The sequence below is a fragment of the Sylvia atricapilla genome, chromosome 25 (assembly GCF_009819655.1).
Source record: "Sylvia atricapilla isolate bSylAtr1 chromosome 25, bSylAtr1.pri, whole genome shotgun sequence".
Lineage (NCBI taxonomy): Eukaryota > Metazoa > Chordata > Aves > Passeriformes > Sylviidae > Sylvia > Sylvia atricapilla.
The window spans coordinates 5,004,901-5,026,868 of record NC_089164.1 but is presented as its reverse complement, the minus strand read 5'-3'; the positions used below and the strand labels follow the sequence as shown (position 1 = coordinate 5,026,868).

Here is a 21,968-nt window from a genome sequence, read left to right as displayed (position 1 = left end):
CTGGCACAGGCGTCATGGAGATCCCCAGCCCTGCACAGGAATAACCTGGAACCTCAGCCTTGTACGGCAATACCCTGGGCTCACAGCCCAGTATAGAAATAACTACACCAGACCCCAGCCCGTTATGGGAATAACTGGGATTCCGAGTCCAGTATGGGGATAACAGGGAACCCCAGCCGAGTATAGGGACACTGAACGCTCCATACCTGTTACAGGGATACCGGGTACCCCCATCCCCGTGTAGGGATAACAGGAGACCCCAGCCTGGTACAGGGATCACTTGGGACCGCCGGGCCAGTGCGAGGGAGCGGCTGCCCGCAGCTCGGTTCGGGGATCCTGGTGGCCCGTGGCGGTGCGGGCTCCGGGCTCGGGCCGGGCGGGGGTCGCACCGGGACTACCGTGCCCGTGGTGCCGCGGGGCGGGCGGGGCGCGCGGCGCATGCGCGGGGCGGGGGCGGCGCGGGGGGGGCGGCGGTGCCGCGGCGGCGGCGGCGGCGATGGCGGCGGAGCGGCGGCCGGTGCCCGGCCTGGACGAGTTCGCGGGGCAGAGCTGGAGCGCCTGGGTGGAGCGGGCCGGGCCGCCCGCCGACACCGGTGAGGGCGGAGGCGGCGGTGGGGGCTTCGCGACCGGGGCCGCGCCCGCCGACCCCCGGTCCGAGCGCCGCCGCGCGGCGGGCGGGCAGCGGCACCGGGAGAGGGGAGTCCGGCAGCGGGAACCGGGAGCGGGGCATCCTGCACTGGGAAACCGGGAACGGAGCATCCTCCACCGGGCGCTGGGAACCGAGAGCAGGTTCTGCACCGGGCAGCGGGAACGGCTCGTTCTGCTCTGGGAACGGGGCACCGGGAACGCGGCATCCTGCACTGGGCAGTGGGAAACGGCACTGGGATCCCTGCACTGGGCATCGAGAGCTGGCATGCAGGAGCGGGAGCTGGGCGCACGGCAGAGGGTGCCGGGTCCGGATGCCCAGTGCAGGGCTCCCGGTGCCCAGTTTCTGGTGCCGGGTGCCCGGAGCAGGTTGTCCTGGCATGTCCTAGGATGTTCCCTGGCACTGGGAACTGGACACCTGGAGTGAAGCATCCTGTACTAGCACCTGGCACTGGGCACAGGGCAGCCAGACCTGGCACCCTGCACCGGGGACTAGACACTGGGAATGAGGCACCCTGCACTGGGAACCAGACATTGGGAAAGGGGCACCTTCACTGGGCACCTGGCACTGGGAACAGGGCAGCAAGATCTGGCACCCTGCACTGAGATCTGGTACTGGGAATGAGGCATCAGAACTGAGCACTCTGCACTGAAACCAGACACTGGGAGTAGGGCATCCTGCACTGGTACCCTGGTACTGGGAATGAGGAAGCCTGCACTGGTAACCCGGTACTGGGAACTGGGCACACTTGTGCTGGGAACCAGACACTGGGAAGGGGGCACCTTGTATGGGCATCTGGAATCTGGCACTGGGCATCCAGACCTGGCACTTGGTACTGGTGACCACACGCTGGGAATGTCACATCCTGCACCGGAACATGTGGAAACAGGAATGGGGCATCCAGCCCTGGGCACTGGACAATGGGAATAGGACATCCTGGTACCTGGCACCAGGAACTGGGCACTGGGAACTTTACACTGGGCATCCAGACCTGGCACCCAGTACTGAGCTGGGCACCCAGCACTGACTACTGGGAACTGGGAATGGGCAGTTCCTGCACTGGGAATGCGGCATCCAGCACCGGGCATCTGGCAGGAATTGGGACTGGGAACCTCTGGCACTGTGCAGGAACTGGGCACTCAGCACTGGGCATTGGCACTGGGAACAGGGCATCCAGCATGGGAACTGGGAATGGGGCATCCTACAGAAGTTGCCCAATACCAGGAACCAAACACTAGGAATATTGTACTGGACACTGGGCACCTGGAACAGGGAATTCTGTGCTTGCACTGGGAACTGGGCACTAGGCAGGCACACTGGGATTCCAGAACTGGGCAGCAGGACCTCTGCACTAGGAACTGGGCACTCAGCACCAGGCACCCCAGTCTGCCCACTTGGGAACGCTGTGCCTGTCGTGGGGAGCCAGTTTTTGGGTCCCCATCCTGGATTCCAGGTATCCCAGATGCACTGGACATGGTGTGAACAGAGCAGTTACTGGAGAGCCTGGAATGGGAATTAGTTGCCACCATTACCCCAGAGCAGGCAGGAGGGAGCCCCAGGTGAGAGGCTGGGCATCACATGCTGGGCACTGGGATATCCTGCCCTGGGAACTGGGGAGGGCACACTGGGAACCAGGTGCCCGTTACTGGAACCTTGGCAGTGTCCCACTGGGCTCTCAGCCCTGGGACTGGCTGTCCCAGACTGGGCACCACTCATGGTGCATCTGGATGGGTCTGGGTGCCCAGTATGGCACAGCTAGATGGCACTGGGCACCCAGTATGGCATGGCCAGGCAGGCAGGACTGGTTACCCAGTATGGCACAGCTGGATGGAACTGGGTGCCCAATATGGCATGGCCTGATAGGACTGGGGATGGACTGGGCACCCAGTTTGGCACAGTTGGCCAGGTCACCATCACCACTGGCTCAGAACAGAGCCCAGGACACTGGCCAGGCACAGCCAGTGGAGCCACGGCTGTATGGGAACCAGGGTGTCCCAATAGTGTCACATCCTGGGACCAGGATGTTACCAGGGGTGTCATGTGCCAGGACTGGGGTGTCCTCAGGGATGTTACAGCCCATCCAGGATGGGCTGTCCCCAGGGGTGTCCCATCCCAGCACCAGTGTGTCCTCAGGGATGTTCCATCCCAGGGCAGATGTGTCCCAGGGATGTCACATCCCAGGACAGGGTTTTCCCAGGAGTGTCACATCCTGTACTGGGATGTCACCAGGAATATCCTGCTGGCTGTCAGGATGGGGACCCTGGAGATGGTGATGCACCACAGGGTGACGCCACTCACAGGATGGATCTGTCTCTGGTCTAATGTTGTCTGGTTTAATTGTTCCAGGAGCAGGAATGCCAGGACCATCTCTCTGTGGGAGCACCGGGACCATCCCTGTGCCAGCCACTGACAGGATTTTGTCTCTGGCAGGATCAGGGTCAGAGCTGGAGGAGAATGGGAAGAGTGGCAGCAAGAAACTGGACACCATGACCCTGATTAAGGAAGGTGAGCTCCTCTCTGGGGTGAAACCCAGCATTTCAGGGCTGTGTGAGCCATCCCGCTGGGATCATTGTCTGCAGTGCTTCCAGCAGCACCAGGTGTGTGCCAGCTTACTGAGCTCTCCCCACAGACATGGACATCTTCGGGCACTGCCCTGCGCACGACGAGTTCTACCTGGTGGTCTGCAACCACTGCAGCCAGGTGGTGAAACCCCAGGCCTTCCAGAAGCACTGTGGTGAGCCAGGGAATTCCAGAAATGGCTATTCCACCCTGTGGTGCTGGGAACAGCACCGGGAATGCCACCGAGGCTGGCTGTGGGGGTGCAGCCTGTGGGCAGGGAGGGGGCTCACAGCGGTGCAAGCTCTGGTGTGGGCTAACAGTGAGCTTATCCCATCCCATTCCGTCCCTCCTGGCAGAACGCCGGCACGGCCCACTCAGCAAGCTCTACGCCCGTGCCACCGCGTGCCACGTCGCCGTCAACGGGCAGCCGGTGCCTGGCAGGACCCCCGGAGCGGCCAAAGCCCTGCAGGAGAAGCATCCTGGTGCCCGTGGGAGAGCCCAGCCCCTCCCCGAGCACACGGACAAGGATAACAACCTCTGGTGAGAGCGCTGCGACGGGCGACACCGGTGCTCTTGTGGGGTCACTTTGATCCCAGCCCTCGTCCCCAAAACTTGTCTCCGCAGCTTGTTCGTGCCCGTGGTGAACCTGGAGAAGATTCCCAGCATTCCCAAACCGGACGGGCACGGGATCAAGGTGCCCCCCAAAGCCGTCCCCACCAACTCCAAGGAATCCCTGGGGAAAGCCGCGGCTGCCGCGGTGCCCAAAGAGCCCCCGGTGCCGGCCGGGGTCGGGGGGGATTCGGCCGTGCCAGAGAACATTCCTGCTCCAGGGGAGAAGGATGTGGGGGCCCCCAAACCGCCCCCCAGGTCCCACAGGAAGCTGGCGCGTGAGTCCCCCCTTTCCTTGCCGGCCATGGGGGGGGGATGATGATGATGATGATGATGATGATGATGATGATGATCCCAGCGGGACATCCTGGTGCCGGAATTCCGGCAGCCAGGTCTAGCAGTGGGGTAGGTACCAGGGGGGAGGCTGCCCCCGCTCCTCTGGAGGGTTGGGGGGTCCCTGCCCTCACCCCAGTTCTGGTCATCCTGCAGCTTTAGGGCCCCCACTTGACTGCAACCACAGCAAGGGCGGGAGCTGAGGATGGATCCCCAAATTCGCATGTGTTCCTCCAAAAATGGGGGTCAAATGCGTAGCCCCCATAAAAATATGGAGGTAGAAAATGTGTCACCCCCAATATGGTGACACATTTTTGTGTCCCCCACAAAAACATGAGAATTGGATATGTGACCCCCCAAAATATAGGGGTGAAATGTGCTTTCCCTCCAAATATGAGGTTTGAATAGGTGTCCCCCACAATAGAGGGGTTGAATATATGTCCCCCCAAAAATAGGGGGTTTGGATGTGTATCTCTCCAAACTATGGGGGTCAACTGTGTCACCCCAAAATATGGGTGTTAAATGCATGGTCCCCCAACATATGGTGGTTAAACACATGTTCCTCCCAAAATAAGGGGGTCAAATATGTATCCTCTGAAAACGTAGAGGTTGAACACGTGTCCCCTCAAAAATATGAGGGTTGGACCCGTGTCACCCCAAAGTACAGGGGTTGGACATGTGTCACCCCAGAATATGAAGGCTGGATGCATATCCCCCCAAAATATGGGGGCCAAATGTGTTGTCCGTCCCAAAATATGGGGGTATAACCCATGTCCTCCCAAATATGGGGGTCGAATGTGTATCACCCCAAAATACGTGTCTCAAATGTGTGTGCCCCTCCAAAATATGGGGTTTGGACACGTGTCACCCCAAAAGATGGGTGTTGGACACACATTCCCCAAAATACAGCAGTCAAACATGCACCCCTCTCCCCCAAATTGCCATTGCTGCTGTGCCCACAGACACTCCCAGGTGACAGTAATGCCATTAGCAGGACTCATGTTAAAATTGGGGGGGTCACCCTAGGGAAGGGGTAAAAAAGGGAGGGGTGCTCACCCTGCAGAGGGGCAACAAGGGGAGGGAACAGCTCATGGTGACCTCCCCACACCCCTCAAAACTTCTCAGGCTGTGTCCCCCCCATTAGAGCTGCTCAGAGGAGTGGGTGCTCCATGCCTAACCTCACTGGGGGGGATTGGGGTGCCCCCCCAACACTCCCCAGCACCTGCTGCCTCCCTGTCCCCCCAGGTAAGGAGTGTGACCTGAACCGGCAGTGTGGGGTGCGGAACCCCGACACCAACAAGCTCTGCACCCGCCTGCTGACCTGCAAGGTAGTGGAAAAATGGGGAGGGGACACCCCAATATCCCACCCTGGGTGTTTGGGGGGGTCCTAACCCCCTCCCTGCTGTCACCCAGATCCACTCGGTTCATCAGCGCCGGGAGGTGCAGGGCCGGGCCAAGGATTTCGATGTGCTGGTGGCTGAGCTCAAGGCCAGCACCCGCCGAGGGGACCCCCCGAAAGACAGGAGCCCCCCTGAGAAGGACCCACTGCACCCTGCCCTGCAGGACACCCCCTCGCTGCTGCAGCCCCCCAGTACCCCTCCCTGCCGAGCCAGGCTGTCCCACTGCTTGCACCCCCCCAGGTGAGTACCCCATGGATTGTGGGGCGTCTCCTCTCTCCTTTCCCCACCTGAACTGGGAGGGATGGATTGAAAGGGCAGGAATGGGAGTGGGGATTTGGGGGGGGGTCCATCTCACCCCCTCCTCACCTGAACTGGGGGGTGTGTGGTTTGGAGCAGGGATTTGGGGGGAGTCCTGTCTCACCAGCTGAATTTGGGGGGATGTGGATGGGCGCAGGGATTTGGGGGGTCCTGTCTCACCCCCTCCCCACCTGAATTAGGGGAAGATGTGGCTGGGAGTTGGGTTTTGGGGGCTCTCATCTCACCTTTCCCCACCTGCACTGGGGGGATGTGGCAGGGCAGCAGGAATGCGAGTGCAGAATTTTCCTGTCTGAGCCCCTCTGCACCTCAGCTGGGAGGGAAAGTGGGGATTTGGGGGGGTCTCATCTCACCTTTCTCCACCTGAACTGGGGGACACATTGTCAGGATTAGGAGTGGGGATTTGTGGGGGGGATATCATTTCACAGTGACCCCCTCTCCAATATCGAGCACCCCAAAACTTCCTCTCTTGTGCAGGGCCCGACTTTCCTCTGACAGTGACCCTGAGGATGCTCTGGCCACCTCTGGGGAGGGGAGCACGGGAGGCTTCCCCCTCCCCCTGCCCAAGGGGGGCAGCCGCGTGTCCAGCGAGGAGAGCGAGGAAGAGGGGGGCGAGGAGCCCCCCCGGACCCCGGTGCGCCCACCGCGGCCTCAGGCGGTGAGTGAGGGGAGCCCGGAGTGGGGCGGGGACCCCCGACTCCGCCAGCAACCCATCCACGTGTTCTCCTCCCGGCTCCGTGCCGGGAGGGGGTTGAGGCAGGGGCTTGGGGGGGCTGCGGTGACCCTGGCACGGTGTCCCCCCAGTTCTGCACCTTCGGGAGCCGCCTGGTCACCCCGGGCTGTTACGTGTTCGACCGACGGCTGGACCGGTTCTGCGCCGCGCTGGGCTCCATGCTGGAGCGGCACCTCAGCGCCCACAGGTGGAGGTGAGGAGGGGCCAGGGGACAAAGCCACCCGGACACAGCGAGGGCTTGTGCTCCGCAGGGTCCCAGCGTTGTGTTGGGATTGAGGGGGAGGAAGGGAGTGGGGATCTGGTGAGGTTTTGTTGCATCCCTTCCCCGTTCAAACTGAGCGGGGTAAGGTGAGGATGCAGGAGTGTGAGAGGGAAACTGGAGGGAGTCTCGTTTCACTCCATTCTGATCCGAACGGATGAGGATAAGGTGGGGATGGAGGGATGGGAGGGGGGATTTGGAACCCCCTCACTAGGTGAATCAGGAAGGACTGGGGGGGACAAAGATGGGAGTGGGGATTTGAGTGATTCCATTTCACCCCCTTCTCACCCAAATTGGGAAGGACAAGAGGGGGACGTGGGACTGAGAACAGAGATTTTGGAGTGTGGAGGTGTTCACCCCCTCCTCACCTGAGCTGGGGTGGAACAATGCAGGGGTGTAATTGGGATTTGAGGGGATGTCCTGTTTCACCCATTCCCATCCAAACTCGGGAGGACAGGTAGGGATGTGGGGCTGGGAGTGAGGACTTGTGGGGGCTCCTATCTCACCTTTCCGCACCTGAACTGGGGAGCACAGGGCGGGGTCGGAGGGATGGGAATGTGACTTGGAGGGGTCCCATCTCATCTCTCCCCGTCTGAACTGGCGGGATGTGTCTGGGAGCAGGACTTTTGGAGCAATCCCCATCTCACCCACCCCTTCCCTTCCCACAGGAAGATCCCTCCAGCCGTCGTCCCCCCTCTTCACCTCCCGGCCGCCCCCCCCAGCCCCGCTGCCCCCCTTTACGGCCCTGCAGCCCCGTCCCCGCCCCTCCGGAGCCTCTCGGCGGCCGGGGGATGCCGGGTCCCCACCAGCCTCACCTACACCGTGGGGTCCCCGCCGGCGGCGGCCGCCTGCAGCCAGCCCGAGTGCGGGGGAGGCGGCACGCAGGCCATCACCTCTCCGCTCCCCGCCAACACCCCCTCGCCCTCCTTCAGCAAACTGCCCCCCACCAAGGCCAGCAAATCCCCCCGGGCACGGGAGGCGTCCGGCGGCATGGACACGGAGCCCCGGCCCTGGCAGCCCCCTCTCACGGCCGGCAGCCCCCCTTACAAACGGACCTGTTTGGGGGACAGCGTCAAGGGTAAAAATCAGGGCTTGACCGGCCCCGGCAAGACGAAACTCACCCCGCCGGCTTCGCCCTCCATCGCCGTGGTGAACGGGAGCCCGCGGGTGCGGCGGCTGCCCCCGGCCCAGCCCTGCCGCGCCCCGCCCGCTGCCCCGGAGCCGCCGCCGCCGCACGGGCTGGGGCCGGCGCCCCGGGGGCTCTCCGAGGATGAGGTGAAGAAGCGCAAGAACGCGGCCACTTATTGCCGACCCCTGAAGCCCAAAGCCGCGCCTCCCCTGCCCGGCCCCCCGGCCCCTCCCGGCTCCGGGACCTCGGCCCCGGCGGGCTCCGTCCGCAGGAAGAAACCGGGCACGCCGCTGGGTTTCGAGGAGAAGAGGAGCGTCCTGAAGGTAGGGCTGGGGGGTGTGGGTGGGTGGTGAAGCAGGGGGACCCCCGCTCAGGGTGACTGGGGCCAGCGGGAGGTGGGCTGGGACACTGGGACGGGGCAGTGTGCCCTGAGAGATGCCCTGGTCTGGGGGGACACCATGGTCCGGAGGGGGAACCGCACGGGGACATCCCGGTCTGGTAGCGGGGGACACCCTGTCCTGTGGGGGGACACCGTGAGGACCTGCCCAACCCTGGGGACACCGTGGGGCTCCCCTGTCCCCGCGGGTCCTCAGCACGCCGTGTCCCCAGTGTTCCCCCCGAGGGCTGACTCGTCCCCTCTCCCCCCTGCAGTCCAAAGCCCATTAACAGAGGGGTCACCGGGGGCCCCCCTGTGTCCTCCCCACCGGGAAACGCCAGAAAAACCGATGAAGGGAGAAAAAAAAATCCCAAGGAAAACACGAAGGAAAATCCCAAACTTCCAGAAAATACCTCAAAACTCTCAGTTCTGTTCTCTTGCTGCTAAACCAGCCCCGGGAGGGGGGCGGCACTGGGGACCCACCCGGACCTCCCGGGGCCCCGTCGGCCGCGGATATTTATAAGAAACGGTTGTTGCTGTTTTTGTTCTTTTTGTAAAAAAAAAAAAAAAAAAAAAAAAAAAAAAAAAAAAAGAGTTGCCTATTGGGGGAGGGGAGGGAGGGGCCAGGGGTCTTTGGGGGATGTGGGGACTCAGGGGGATACTGGGGACCATGGGGAGTTATTGGGGGGCTGGGGGAGTCACTGGGAGCTGGGAGGGGGTCACTGGAGTTATTAAGTGTTGAGGGGACAGTGGGGTACTGGGTGGCTCGTTGGGGGGGTTGTGGAGGGTTACTGGGGAGTAAAGGGGGTCTTGGGCGTGCTGGGGGGGCTGTGGGGCTGGGCAGGGGTTTATAAGGGTCTTTGGGGGTGCTGGAGGGCTTACTGGGAACTAAAGGGGGTCTTAGGGGTGCTGTGGGTGCTGCAGGGTGGGCAGGGCCCCATAAGGGTCTTTGTGGGGCTGGGAGTTGGTCAGTGGGGTCATTGAGATTCTGGGAGTTGGCTGGGGTGCTGAGTGGGGGTAAATGAGGTCATTGGGGTGATGGGGAGGCTCAGGGAAGTTATTGGATGGGGGCACACTGGGGACCACAGGAGAATTATGGGGTGCTTGGGGGGCACAGGTAGGGGCTTGCCAGGGTGAGTGGAGTTCATTGGGATGCTGGGAGGGTACAAGAGACCACAGAGGGTCTTTGGGGACTGGGGAGGGGGGTAGTGGGGTCATTAAGGGGCTGGGGAGATCAGTGAACTGCTTGGGGGGGGCTCAGTACAGCAGGAAAATCCTGGGCACTATGGAGGGTTATGGGGGTGCTGGGGGGGTTAAAGGGGAGCTATTGGGGACCATGGGGAGTTTTTGGGGTGCTGGGGGGACAGGCAGGGGACCATATGGTCATTGAGGTGCTAGGAGTGTCAGTGGGGTCATTGGGGTGCCGGGGGGATCACTGGAGTGGGGGTGAGCGTGGGCTGGCCACAGAGGGGCTGCCCAGAACCCCCCTCCCAGCACGGGGTCAGAGTCAGAGGGACCCTGGGGTGGGTCACTGGGGTGCCTCCCCCTGCCCCCCTACCTCACCCCCTGCACCCCACATAGGGGCCGGGGAGGGCAGCAGGGCCCCCACTCCACCTTCCCCCTCACCCTGGAGGAGGGTCACACAGCAGTGTCACCCTGTCCCCAACCCACCCCACCCCCACCCCAGCAAGGGGTCCCATCTTGGGGACACCCCTTCAAGTCCCCCCAAAGCGGGTGAAGGTTGCACAGGCACGAGGGAAACACGTTTATTTTGGCCAAGGCATCAGCGGGCATTGCCCAGTGCTGGGGGAACATCCAGGGTGGGGGCACAGGAGACACAGGCTGGGCTGGCATGGGGACATGAGGGGGACACCACTTTTTTGGGGTGCCACAGCCCCCGGGTCCCACCCCCTGTGCAGAGGGGGCTCTGTTTGCAGCTGTGGGTTGCAGGGGGGCTCAGGAGGGTGTTGGGGGTTCCCCAGGGGGTTGTCACACCCCCGGTGTCCCCCTGGGGGTGGCACATGCTCCCCGGGGGGCTCATGCTTGGCCATGCACATGCCAAGGGGGGCCGAGGGGAATGGGGGGCCGGGGCTGCAGGGAGGGGACTCTGCCTGGTGCTGCCATTCCTGGGGGCTCACGGCTGCCACTGTCACCGTCCCTCAGTCCTCCAGTGCCTGCTGAGGCTGATGCCCTGCAGCTGGTGGCCATGTTGTCCTCACAGACACTTGTCCCTGTGGTCCTGCGGTGACCTTGGCAGGGGCCAGCAGCAATCCTCGGTCCTGAGGGGCAATGATGGGACCCCCAAAAACAAAGGACACGGTGGTGGGAGTCAGACCATCCCTCCTGCCCAGGGACAGGTCACAGCAGCAGATAGTCCCCATGGTGTGTCTTCTCACACCCTTGTCCTCTGCAGTCCCCCAGTGACCTTGGCAGGGGCCACAGATGATGCTCAGTCCTGAGGGGTGATGCTGGGATCCCCAAAAGCTGCAGACACGGTGATGGGGGTCCAGCCACCCCTCCTGCCTGGGGACAGCTCACAGTGGCGGTGGGGACACAGGATGTCCCTGAGGACTTGCCATGGTGTGTCCCCTCACACCCTTGTCCCTCGCAGTCCCCCAGTGATCTCAGCAGGGCCCAGGGATGTTGCTCAGTCCTGGGGGTGATGGTGGGACCCCCAAGAGCTGGGAGGTGGTGGTGGGGTTCTGGCCACCCTTCCTGCCTGGTGACAGGATACATGGGGACTGTCTCATGGTGTGTCCTTTCACATCCTTGTCCCTTGCAGCTGCGCAGTGACCTTGGGGGGAGGCCAGCAGTGATGCTCTGTCCTGGGGGGAAATGTTGCCCCCCAAGTTGGGGACATGGCAGTAGGGTCCAGCCACCCCTTCTGCCCTTGGCATGTCCGTGGGGAACATGTCACAACAGCTGTAGGAACACAGGGTGTCCCGGTGGACTGTCCCCATGGTGTGTCCCCTCACACCCTTGTCCCTTATGTGTTCACAGTGTGGGGGGTGTGGGACAATGCTCAGTCCTGGGGGATGATGATGGGATCCCCAAAAGCTGGGACTATGGTGGCGGGGGTCCAGCCACCTCTCCTGCACAGGGACAGGTCACAGTGGGCGACTGTCCCCAAAGTGTGTGTCACATCTTTGTCCCTCACTGTCCCATGGTGTCAGTGACTTTGGCGAGGGCCAGCAGCAATGCTCAGTCCTGGGGTGTGATGGTGTGACCCACCAAGCTGGGGACACGGCAGTGGGGGTCTGGCCATCCCTCCTGCCCAGGGACAGCTTGCAGTGGCTGACATGGGGTGTCCCTGGGGACTGTCCCCACAGGGTCCCCTCACACCACGATGGGCGTGTCGGAGAAGACGGAACTCACCGAGTCTGGATCCGACACCTTCCTCTGTGCCTTGGGACCCTGCCGGGCGGGCAGTGGGGGGGTCCCCCCACCCTTGAACCTGCCGTTCTGCCCTGCGCCAGCACTGGAGGCGATGTGGGACCCGCAGGGCTCCCCGGTGCCCCCGGCGTGGTTCGGGGTGGTGCTCAGCACTGAGGAGTTGATGCTGTCGTCGCGTGGCGCCGGCGGCTTCTCGGCGCCGCGGCAGCAGCAGCAGCGGCACGGGGTGAGGTACAGGTAGATGAGCACCAGCACCACGCTCAGGATGCAGCCCACCAGAGTGGTGTAGGCCGTGTTCAGGGTGTCGTGGGGGCCGTGCAGGGTGAAGTTGTGCACCAGCAGCTCCACGTAGAGGGTCTCGTTGAGGAGGGGTCCGGCCACCCAGCAGGAGTAAGTGCCACCGTCCTCAGGGCGCAGCGCCCGCAGCTGAAGGCTGCCGTTGGTCAGCAGGACGACGCTGCCATTGCCCCCGTCCCCCAGCACCCGCTCCCCGCCCGGCGTCACCCAGTGCCGGCTGCGCACACCCTGCCACCGGCTGTCACAGCCCAGCGTCACGGTGTCCCCGAGGTGCGCCTCCAGCACAGCCTCCCGCGCCTTGCTGCAGTTGAGAGGCTGCTTGCCGGCCAGGTCCAGGATCTTGGTGAGAGTGCTTGCTCCAGGCAGGGAGCAGCGTAGCTCATCCTGGAAATCCTCCACGGCGCTGAGGTGGCGCCGGCGGCCGCGGTCCAGCAGCTGGAAGAGCAGGCAGTCGCAGACCAGGGGGTTGTTGTGCAGGTAGAGGCGGTCGCGCAGCCAGGCGGGCAGCGCCTGCAGCTCCCCGGCGGGCACGGCCCGCAGCCGGTTGGCCGACAGGTCCAGCAGCGCCAGCTGCGGCAGCCGGGTGCCCTCGCGGAGCAGCTCCAGCGGGAAGCGGGCGATGCGGTTCTGCCCCAGGTAGAGCTTGCGCAGCCGGCCCAGGTTCTCGAAGGCCGTGCGATCCACCGTGCTGATCTCGTTGTTGTACAGCAGCAGCACCTCCAGCTCGCCCAGGTCGCTGAACAGGTTCTCGTCCAGCGTCCGCAGGCGGTTGGAGGACAGGTCGAGGTGGCGCAGGCGCGGCACGTGGGTGAAGGCCTCGGTGGACACGAAGGCCAGCCCGTTGTGGCTCAGCAGGAGCGCATGCAGGTGCGGCAGCCGCGCCGGTGCCCAGTCCGCCCGCAGGCGCGTCACGTTGTTGTGACTCAAGTCCAGCACGGCGGTGAAGCGCGGCAGCGGCGCCGGCACCGCGCTCAGGTTGGCCTGAGAGCAGCTCAGCAGGTTGGAGGCGCAGACGCAGCGCGGGGGGCAGCTCACCCCCGCAGAGCCCCATGGGGACAGCAGGGACAGCGCCAGCAGCAGGGACAGCGGCCCCACAGGGACACACATGGCCACGCACGGGGGACGGAACGGTGGCATGACAGGGATGCGCAGTATGGAGAGTGATAGAGAGGCTTCAGTCACATGGTGTCCCGATGTGGAGTGGCTTGGTCACCCAGTGTCACAACACAGGGTGGCTTTCAGTAACACAGTGTCACAGCAGGTGCGGGGCTCAGGCCTTACCCAGTGCTACAGTCCAGGGTGGCTTTCAGTCACACGGTGTCATGGCAGGCACCAGGTTGAGAGTTCACCAGGTGTCATGGTGCAAAGTGGCTTGGTCACTTGGTATCACAGTCCGACGTGGCTTTGGTCACCCAGTGGCAGGTGCCGAACTGGCTGATCACTTCTTGTCACAGTCCAGGGTGGTTTGGTCATCCAGTGTCACAGCGTGTGCCAGGCTCAGGGCTCCCAGTGTCAGCAGTCCAGGATGGCTTCAGTCACATGGTGTCATGACATGCTCCAGGCTCACCCAGTGTCACAGCACATGTCCATCTGGCTGCTCCCCTGGTGACATAGTGCAGGGTTCTTGGTGTCACGGCACTGAGGAGGGCTGTCACCAAGGGCTGTGGTGAGTACCCAGTGTCATTGCCTGGGGTAGCTGTGGTCCCCCGGTGTCACGACATGGAAGGGCTTTGTGCCCCGGTGGTCCCTCAGTGTCACGGCTTGGGGGGGTTCGGTCTCCCGGTGTCACAGGGTGTCCGTGGGTCACTGCCCACCCAGGTCACGGTGCGGGGTGGCTCTGCCTCCGCTGTCACGACATGTCCCCACTGTCATGGCCCACCCGGAGCACATCTGGCCCGGGGCTCCTGCCTGCTCCCCCCGGGCAGGATCCCCCGCCCCCCCGGTCCTGGCCGCGCTGCGGACGGAGCAGCGGAGGATGCTCGCTCCCTCCCTCCCTCCCCTCCTCCCGGGGCGTTACCGGGCTGGCCTCGGGCCTGGACCGGGGATGGGGTCGGAGCGTTACCGGGCCCGGTGCGGCGGCGACCGGGCAGGGCCGGGCCCAGACGAACCGAACCGAACAGAGTCAAGCGCAGCTGAACCGAGAGAATCCCAGCCGAGCCGAACCGAGACGAGCTGAGCCGAGCGAGGCCGGAGGAAGCCGAGCGGGCCACGCCGAACCAAGCCAGGCCGAACCGGGCCGGGCCGAACCTTCCCGAACCTCCCCGAGCTGAGCCGAGCAGAGCCGAGCCCGGCCCGAACGCGGCCGAACCTTCCCGATCCTTCCCGAGCCGAGCCGAGCGGAGCCGAGCCCGGCCCGAACGCAGCCGAACGGTTCCGACCCGGCCCGAACGCGGCCGAACCGCCCCGATCCGCCCCGGGACGGGGTCTGGGGCAGGCGCGGCGCGCACGGCCCGTCCCCATTGGCTGCGGCCGCTCCGCGCTCCGCCAATGGCGGCAGCGCGCGGCTTAACCCGCCGAGCGCCGCCCGGGCCCGGCTCCGATCCCAGCCCCGGGTCCGATCCCGGCCCCATTCCCGACCCCGGCCCAGTATCCGATCCCAGCCCCGTGTCCGATCCCGGCCCCATTCCCGACCCCGGCCCCGTGTCCGATCCCAGCCCCGTGTCCGACCCCGGCTCAGTGTCCGATCCCAGCCCCATCTCCGACCTCGGCCCCATCTCCGACCCCGGCCCCGTGTCCGACCCCGGCCCCTTCTCCGACTCCGGCCCCATTCCCGACCCCGGCCCCATTCCCGACCCCGGCCCTGTGTCCGATCCCGGCTCCATTCCCGACCCCGGCCCCGTGTCCGACCCCGGCCCCATTCCCGACCCCGGCCCCTTCTCCGACCCCGGCCCCGTGTCCGACCCCGGCCCGTGTCCGATCCCGGCTCCATTCCCGACCCCGGCCCCGTGTCCGACCCCGGCCCCGTGTCCGATCCCAGCCCCAGCCCCGTGTCCGACCCCGGCCCTGTACCGGTCCCGTGCTCATTTCCCTTCCCAGCCCTATGTCCGACCCCATCTTCATCCCTGTTCCAGCCCCACTCCCCTCTCCATCCCCCTCCCCATCCTCGTTCCTATCCCGATCCCATCCTTATCCTCAACCCCTTCTTCCTCCCCAGCTTCTTCCCCACAGCAATCCTCATGCCCCTTTTTATTCCCATCCCTATCTTGTATCCCTGTCCTCTTCCCTATCCCTGTGCCCTTCTCCATCATCCCAATCCCATCTCCCTCCCTATCCCCATCTCTAGCCTCACACTTATCTCTCCCCTATCCCCATCCTCCTTCCCATCTCTGTCCTCTATCCGCGTCATCCCGCTTCCATCCCTGTCCTCATCTTCGTCCCCATCTCCCATTCCCATCCTCTCCCCATCCTCATTTTCATCCCTGTCCTCTGTCCCCATCCCCATCCCATCCCTGTTCTCATTTCCATTTCATCCCGTCCAATCCAATGCCATCCTGGCTGTCATCCCCATCCGTGTCCCCATCCTCATCCCCATCCCTGTCCCCATCCTCATCCCCATTCCTCTCTTCTTCCTAAACCCCTCCATCCCATCTCACCCCATCCTCATCCCCGTCCTATCCCCATCTCCATCCCCGTCAGCCATTCCATATCAGCCCCAGCTCCACCTACGCTCCTAGCCCCATCCCACTCATTCCCTCTCCTGGCACAGCCCCACACTCCCCATTCCACCCTGAAGTCCTGACCCCATCCCACTACCCCCTGGACGGAGGGGACTCCCCTGCCCCCAGCCCCCCGAGGGGCATTCCTGGGTGTCACAGCCCCAGCCAGCAGGGAGCCCCGCACCCCCCACTAGTGGCTCTGCTTCCCGGTAGTATTTTTAGATCCAAGCATTCGTGCCGGATTTTGGGTCCAAAATTAGAGGGAAAAGAGCTGGAACAAACCATGCTGTGATGATGCAGCTTTTTATTGCAAAGGGGGGCAGGGATTAAAAGGAACCCCTGGAAAACAGAACACAATGTCCTCAGGGTGCCCCTCACCCTGTTCCCTTCACCCTAACTTCCCCCCTCGGCCGGATGCCCCCCTTGATCAGATAGGGAATTTTGTCCTTGGATCGTCCTTATTTTCCCGTTTTTAATCCGGGAGTTAATCCCTGCCCAGAACCCACAGCCCAGCACCCCTCCCGACACCCGGCCCCACCCATACCCTGGCATCCTCAGCCCAGGGTTGGGCTTTGGGTGTCCCAGGGGCCAGCAGGATTGGTCCTGGGTGCATGTGATACATGGGAGTACACATGTGTCAGCACACACACACACAGTCATGCACACACACGTGTGCACAGCCTAGGGACATGTGTGTGCCCCCTCACATGTGTGCACACACAGATGTATCCAACAGATATGTGTGAACCCCCAGGTAGCCACACATGACACAAGGGTGTACCGAGGTGTGCAAACATACACACACACACACACACACACACATGTGAACATGCTTAACCTGCGTGTCCAGCAGGGGGTTTGCAGATGGGACAGGGGTACCGGGCTGCCAGGGGTGGGGTGCTGGGACACTGATAACCCGAGGTGTTGGGGTACTGAGGTGTCTTGCTGCTGGGGTTCCACGACATTGGGTGCTGGGGTGCCAAGGTACTGAAGGATTTGGCTATTGAGGTATCAGGGTGCTGGGGGATGAGTATCCCAGGATATTGGGGTGCCAGGGGATGGGATGCAAGGGTGCTGGAGGATGGATAGCCTGGGACATTGGGGTGCTGGGGTGCCACAATGTTGAGGTACTTGGGGGGAACAGAGTACTGGACTACTGGGGTGCCAGGACACTGAGGTACTGTGGTACCACTGATCTGGGACACTGGGGTGTTGGACTGCTGGGGTGCCAGGGTCCTGGGATAATGGCTTGCTTGGGGACTGGGGTGCTGGGGTTGCAGGATGTTGGGGTGTCAGTAGTCTTAGGATGCCAAGGTGCTGATATCCTGGAGTGCCAGGACACTGGGGTACTGGAGTGCCAGGACACTGGGGTACTGGAGTGCCAAGGTATTGAGTTCTGGAATGAAGGGATGTTCAGATGCTGGGGTCCCAAGGTGCTGGGATAGGGGGGTGCTTAGAGACTGGGGTGCTGGAGTGCCAGGATGCTGGGATAGTGGGGTGACAGGACACTGAGGTACAGGGTTTCCACTGCTCAGGGGCACTGGGATGTTCAGTTGCTGGGGTGCCAGGGTACTGGGATACTGGGGTATCAGGGTGTGGGGGACTGGGATGCCAGGATGCTGAGGTATTGAGGTACTGGAGTGCCAGTGTGCTGGGGTACTGGGATGCCAAGGTATTGAGTACTGGGATGCCGGGATGTTGAGGAACTGGGGACCCGAGGTACTGGGATAGGGGGGTGCTTGGGGATTGGGACGCTGGGGTGCCAAGATAATGGGTACTGAGATGCCAGGGGCTGGGATTGTGGGGTGCTTGGGAACTGGGGTGTGGGATGCCAGCAGTGTCAGGGATACTAGGGGTGGTACCAAAGCAGGGTGTCTGCCATGGCAGGGTGCCCTCAGGTGCTCCACCCAAGCGGAGAGTGCCCACACGGGTTCCCAGGAAAAGGGGGGTTCCGTGTGTCCCCCCACTCTGTGGATCAGGACTCACTCCCGTGCTCTGCTTTTGCCACAGGGGCCGGGCCCCGGGCAGGATGGATCCTCGTGGATCCGCCTTATTCCTGCTCACCGGGAGCCCGCGTGCCGCTATTCCCGGTGTTCCCGGTGCGCGGGGTCCCGCCGGGAGCCGCCCGCGGGCCCCAGAATGTCGTGGGTGGTTCATCCGAGGTCGGGCGTTTCTAATCTGGTTTGGGTGGATTTATTTTTGGGAGCCCGTAGCCTGGCAATGGGCACGTGACGCGCGGGGACACACGTCACCCCCGGATCACTTGTCGCCCCCATCCCGGGAATGGGATCCCGGGGCCGGCAGCCCACCCGGGCACCCTTGGGATGGGGGCCAGGGCACCGCAGGGGGAAAGTTGGCAGCCCGAGCAGGCTTTTGGAGGGATGGAAAAGATGGGCACCCCCTCCTGGAAGGGAATGGCCATGTCCTGGGAAAACAGGCTCGGGGCGTGGCGGGGAGGGGATACTGACCCCATCCCACTGCCGAACTGGGAGCCGGAGAAAGGGAGCTGCGGCGGGGGTAGGCAGAGCTGGGGAGGCTCTGCGGCCTCTCTGAGCGACACCCCCCATCCCTCCGCACCCCCACGCTGCCCCCGCACTGCGAATCTGCACCCCGTCCCCCCCTTCCCCCCTCTCCCCCCCCGGGAGCAGCTCCGCGCTACACCCCCGAGTCCCCCTTTGCCTTCCCCGAGGGGCTTCTGTCCCCCAGCGACGGCCCCATGCCCTCCCCATCGCTTTCGGGAGGCAAATGGGGAAACTGAGGCACGAAGCAATACGCGGGGTGTCACCCGGGGGTGTCCCACCCTCCGCTCTCCACTGCGGGGGCAAAGCCAAGCTTCAGGCGGCAGCCACCACCCGGTTCCGGGGCTCGCAGCTCCGGGGCTCGGGGCGCCGTTCCCGGGGTACCGAGGCGAGGCGGGCGGCGCTAGGACCCAGCAGCCGGGCGGTGCGGAGCGAGCCTCGCCGCAGTGGCTCCAGCCCCGAGCATCCCCCGCCACCCCGGGGACACCCCGAGCCCCGACCTCTCCCCCAGCCGGACCGGGGACCCACGCCCTCAGGCCGGCTCCATGCAGACCCCCAGGGTAGGTGCCGCGGCCGAGCAGCCCCGCCGGGGCGACGGCCTGGGAGGGTGGGGAGATACTGGGGAGGTGGGGGAGACTCCCCCGGAGGTGGGAGGGGGGGGTCCCCAACCGGTGACATCGCTCCGGGGCTCTGGGCGAGGGAGATGGGCAGTGAGAAGGGGAGGGGGGCCCGCGGCTGCACCCCCATTCCGTCAGCATCCCGCCCTCGGGGTGCGGTGGGTGCAGGGGTGGGGACCCCCATCCCCGTGGGGAACACCTGGGGGGCCCGGGGTAGCGCCCACATTCCCCTCGTATGCCCATGGAGGGGGTGTGAGCTCGGGGTGGGGGGGTCACACAAGGCCTCCAAGCACAAGGGGTGAACCCAGGACTTGGGGGTGCTGGGCCCTCCCCTCCTTTCATTCTCAGGACCCTTCACCCATCCCAGCCTCCTCCTGTGGTCCCCACACTCTGGGCAAAGGGCTCCACTGGGATGGTTTGGGTTGAAATGTTGGAATTTGGGGGGTTTACCCCGGAACTGCTCATTTTGGGGGGGAACAGGGGTTTTGACTGGGGAAGGGATTTGATGTAGGGGGTTGTGGAGATGGATGGGGGGTGATGGGGACTATGTGTGTGGGGTCACAGCTGTGCTGAACCCTCCCTGGGATCTCAGGTGTGCCCCAGAGCTCTCTGCCCCTTTGGCAGCTCTACCTTCCCCCAGGTGCCTGGGGGTTGTGGATGGGGGTCACAACTGGGCTGAGACCCACCCTGTGTCACTCAAGGGTTGGCTGTGATGTCACCATGGCTCTCAAGGGCCCCCTTAGGGTCTCCTTCCTCTTCTGACAGCTCCACCTGCCCCCAGGTACCTGTGGGATGCAGGTGGGAGTCCAGCTCAGCTCTCAGGGGTCCCCCCAGGGCTATGTCCCCTCCTGGCAACTCCATGTTCCTCCCAGCACAGCTGTGTCCCTTGCCATGACTGTCAGAGGTCACCTGTGAGCTCCCTTGGGCTCTCAGGGTTCTCCCCAGGGTCTTCCCCCCCATGACAGCTCCACCTTTACCCCAGGTACTGGAGGGGCTGCAACTGAGCGTCCTGCTCAGCACCCAGGGGTCCTCCTGCACCCTCCAGTGACAGCTCCAACTCTCCCAGGTACCCCCTTACTGAGCAGCGGGGACATGAGTGGGGCTGGGGGTCACCTTTGGGTACTCTGAGTGCCACCCCCACAGCGGCCTCCCCCCCAGCCCCGGACCACCGAGGATGTGACCCTCTGGCGATGCCCAGCTGTGCCGTCCTCGCCGCCAGGCCGGCGGCACAGGATGGAGGAGCCCTTCCTGCCCTCGCCGTGGGGCTGGAATGGCTCTAGAGGAGGGTCCCGGCCCCCCAACAGCACTGCTGAGGCCAAGCCCAAGGACGTGGCCTCCAAGTCTGTGGGGCTGTTCTTCATGGTGCTGCTGGACCTCACGGCCATCGTGGGCAACGCCGCCGTCATGACGGTCATCGCAAAGACGCCGGCGCTGCGCAAGTTCGTCTTCGTGTTCCACCTGTGCCTGGTGGATTTCCTGGCCGCCCTCACGCTGATGCCGCTGGAGATGCTGTCGGGCTCGGCCGTGTTCGAGAGCCCAGGGCTGGGCGAGGCCGTGTGCCGCGTGTACCTGTTCCTCAGCGTGTGCCTCACCTCCATGTGCATCCTCTCCATCTCCACCGTCAACGTGGAGCGCTACTACTACGTGGTGCACCCGCTGCGCTACGAGGTGCGGATGACCGCGGGGCTGGTGGCCGGAGTGCTGGCTGGCGTGTGGCTCAAGGCCGTGGCCACCTCGCTGGTGCCTGTGCTGGGCTGGTTGTCCCCCGACCGCCCACCAGCGCCTGGCGCTCACGGCTGCTCCTTGCAGTGGAGCCGTGGGCCATCCTGCAAGGTCTTTGTCATCTTCTTCGCCACCTTCTACTTCGTCCTGCCCCTGCTCATCATCGTCGTGGTTTACTGCGGCATGTTCAAGGTGGCACGGGTGGCAGCCATGCACCACGGCCCGCCACCCACCTGGATGGAGACGCCGCGCCGGCGCTCGGTGTCCCTCAGCAGCCGATCCACTATGGTCACCACCTCAGGGGCTCCACGGACCACCCCGCAGAGGATGTTTGGTGGGGGCAAGGCGGCTGTCGTGCTGCTGGCCGTGGGTGGCCAGTTCCTCTTCTGCTGGTTGCCCTACTTCTCCTTCCAGCTGTACACAGCACTGAGCACTCGGCCCTTGGCGGGGCCGGCAGCTGAGACTGTGGTCACCTGGCTGGGGTTCTGCTGCTTCACCTCCAACCCCTTCTTCTACGGCTGCCTCAACCGGCAGATCCGCGGGGAGCTCAGCCGGCTCCTCACCTGCTTCTTCAAGCAGCCCCCCGAGGAGGACCTGCGGCTGCCGAGCCGTGAGGGCTCCATCGAGGAGAACTTTCTACAGTTCCTCCAGAGCACCGGGCGCCCACCAGAGCCCCCCAGCCCCCAGAGGAACCTGCCCCCTGTGGATTTCCGTATCCCGGGGCAGATCGAGGAGGAGGCGGCGGAGGGGATGGAGTGGGGTGGGGGGAGCGGGGTGTTCATGCCCGTGGCGGGCTCGGCCAAAGCGGGGCTGTAGCGTTTGGGGGGTTCGGGGTAAATGTGGCTGTGAGGGGAGAGATGCTCATAGTGACTTGTTGAGGGGAGGCTTCGTCACCGCCATGGAGGGTTGGAGGTCCCAAGTGCTCACTGGGCTGGAGGTACCCCATTGCCATGGAGGGTGGGGGGTCCTCACGGCAACCACAGGGAATTGGGGGTCCCAAAATGCCCACTGGGGGGATGGGGTGCAGGCTCCCTTGCCATGGAGAGCCGGGGGTCCCATGGCGGTGGGAGTGATTCTCACGGCTGTGGGGCCTTGGGCATTCCACAGCACTTGTTGGGGTTTGGGGGAGTCTCTGCAGGGGACAGGGGGTGCTATGGCTCCTGCTGATGTGCGTGGGGTCCTTATTGCCGGGGGGGATTGTGGATCCCACCGTGCTCGTCACGGTGTGGGAGGGTCCTCGTTGCTACCATCGCAGGTGACTGGGGGAGGTCCTAAGACCCTCGGTGGGCTGATTCGGTGGGGGGTCAGCACTGCGGCCACTGCAGAGATCGGGGGTCCCATGGCACCACCGCAGTTGGGGGGCAGCAGTTGGGGGGCACAAACCCTGTGATGGGCCAGGGATAAG

General features: G+C 64.0%; 3 protein-coding genes across 3 annotated transcripts; 2 read left to right on the top strand and 1 right to left on the bottom strand.

Moving 5' to 3' along the window:
• Window positions 1-472: 472 nt before the first annotated feature.
• ATXN7L2 (ataxin 7 like 2) lies at window positions 473-8,936 on the top strand. Its single transcript, XM_066335589.1, has 11 exons — window positions 473-593; window positions 3,077-3,151; window positions 3,276-3,380; window positions 3,562-3,745; window positions 3,830-4,092; window positions 5,393-5,475; window positions 5,561-5,787; window positions 6,340-6,520; window positions 6,667-6,788; window positions 7,523-8,306; window positions 8,635-8,936. The coding sequence occupies exons 1-11, from the start codon at window positions 497-499 to the stop codon at window positions 8,647-8,649; spliced, it is 2,136 nt and encodes a 711-aa protein (XP_066191686.1). The 5' UTR covers window positions 473-496; the 3' UTR covers window positions 8,650-8,936.
• Window positions 8,937-10,109: 1,173 nt separating this feature from the next.
• Window positions 10,110-13,979, bottom strand: AMIGO1 (adhesion molecule with Ig like domain 1). The gene has a single exon (XM_066335635.1). The coding sequence runs from the start codon at window positions 13,184-13,186 to the stop codon at window positions 11,696-11,698; it is 1,491 nt and encodes a 496-aa protein (XP_066191732.1). The 5' UTR covers window positions 13,187-13,979; the 3' UTR covers window positions 10,110-11,695.
• A 6,085-nt stretch (window positions 13,980-20,064) lies between these two features.
• On the top strand, window positions 20,065-21,379 carry GPR61 (G protein-coupled receptor 61). Its single transcript, XM_066335626.1, has one exon. The coding sequence runs from the start codon at window positions 20,075-20,077 to the stop codon at window positions 21,377-21,379; it is 1,305 nt and encodes a 434-aa protein (XP_066191723.1). The 5' UTR covers window positions 20,065-20,074.
• The last annotated feature ends 589 nt before the right edge of the window (window positions 21,380-21,968 follow it).

Coding starts and splice junctions, on each gene's coding strand:
- GPR61 (XM_066335626.1), top strand. CDS start 20,075: ATGGAGGAGCCCTTCCTGCCCTCGCCGTGGGGCTGGAATGGCTCTAGA.
- ATXN7L2 (XM_066335589.1), top strand. CDS start 497: ATGGCGGCGGAGCGGCGGCCGGTGCCCGGCCTGGACGAGTTCGCGGGG. Junction 3,746..3,829: donor GACAAGGATAACAACCTCTG/GTGAGAGCGCTG, acceptor TTGTCTCCGCAG/CTTGTTCGTGCCCGTGGTGA. Junction 4,093..5,392: donor GTCCCACAGGAAGCTGGCGC/GTGAGTCCCCCC, acceptor CTGTCCCCCCAG/GTAAGGAGTGTGACCTGAAC.
- AMIGO1 (XM_066335635.1), bottom strand. CDS start 13,186: ATGCCACCGTTCCGTCCCCCGTGCGTGGCCATGTGTGTCCCTGTGGGG.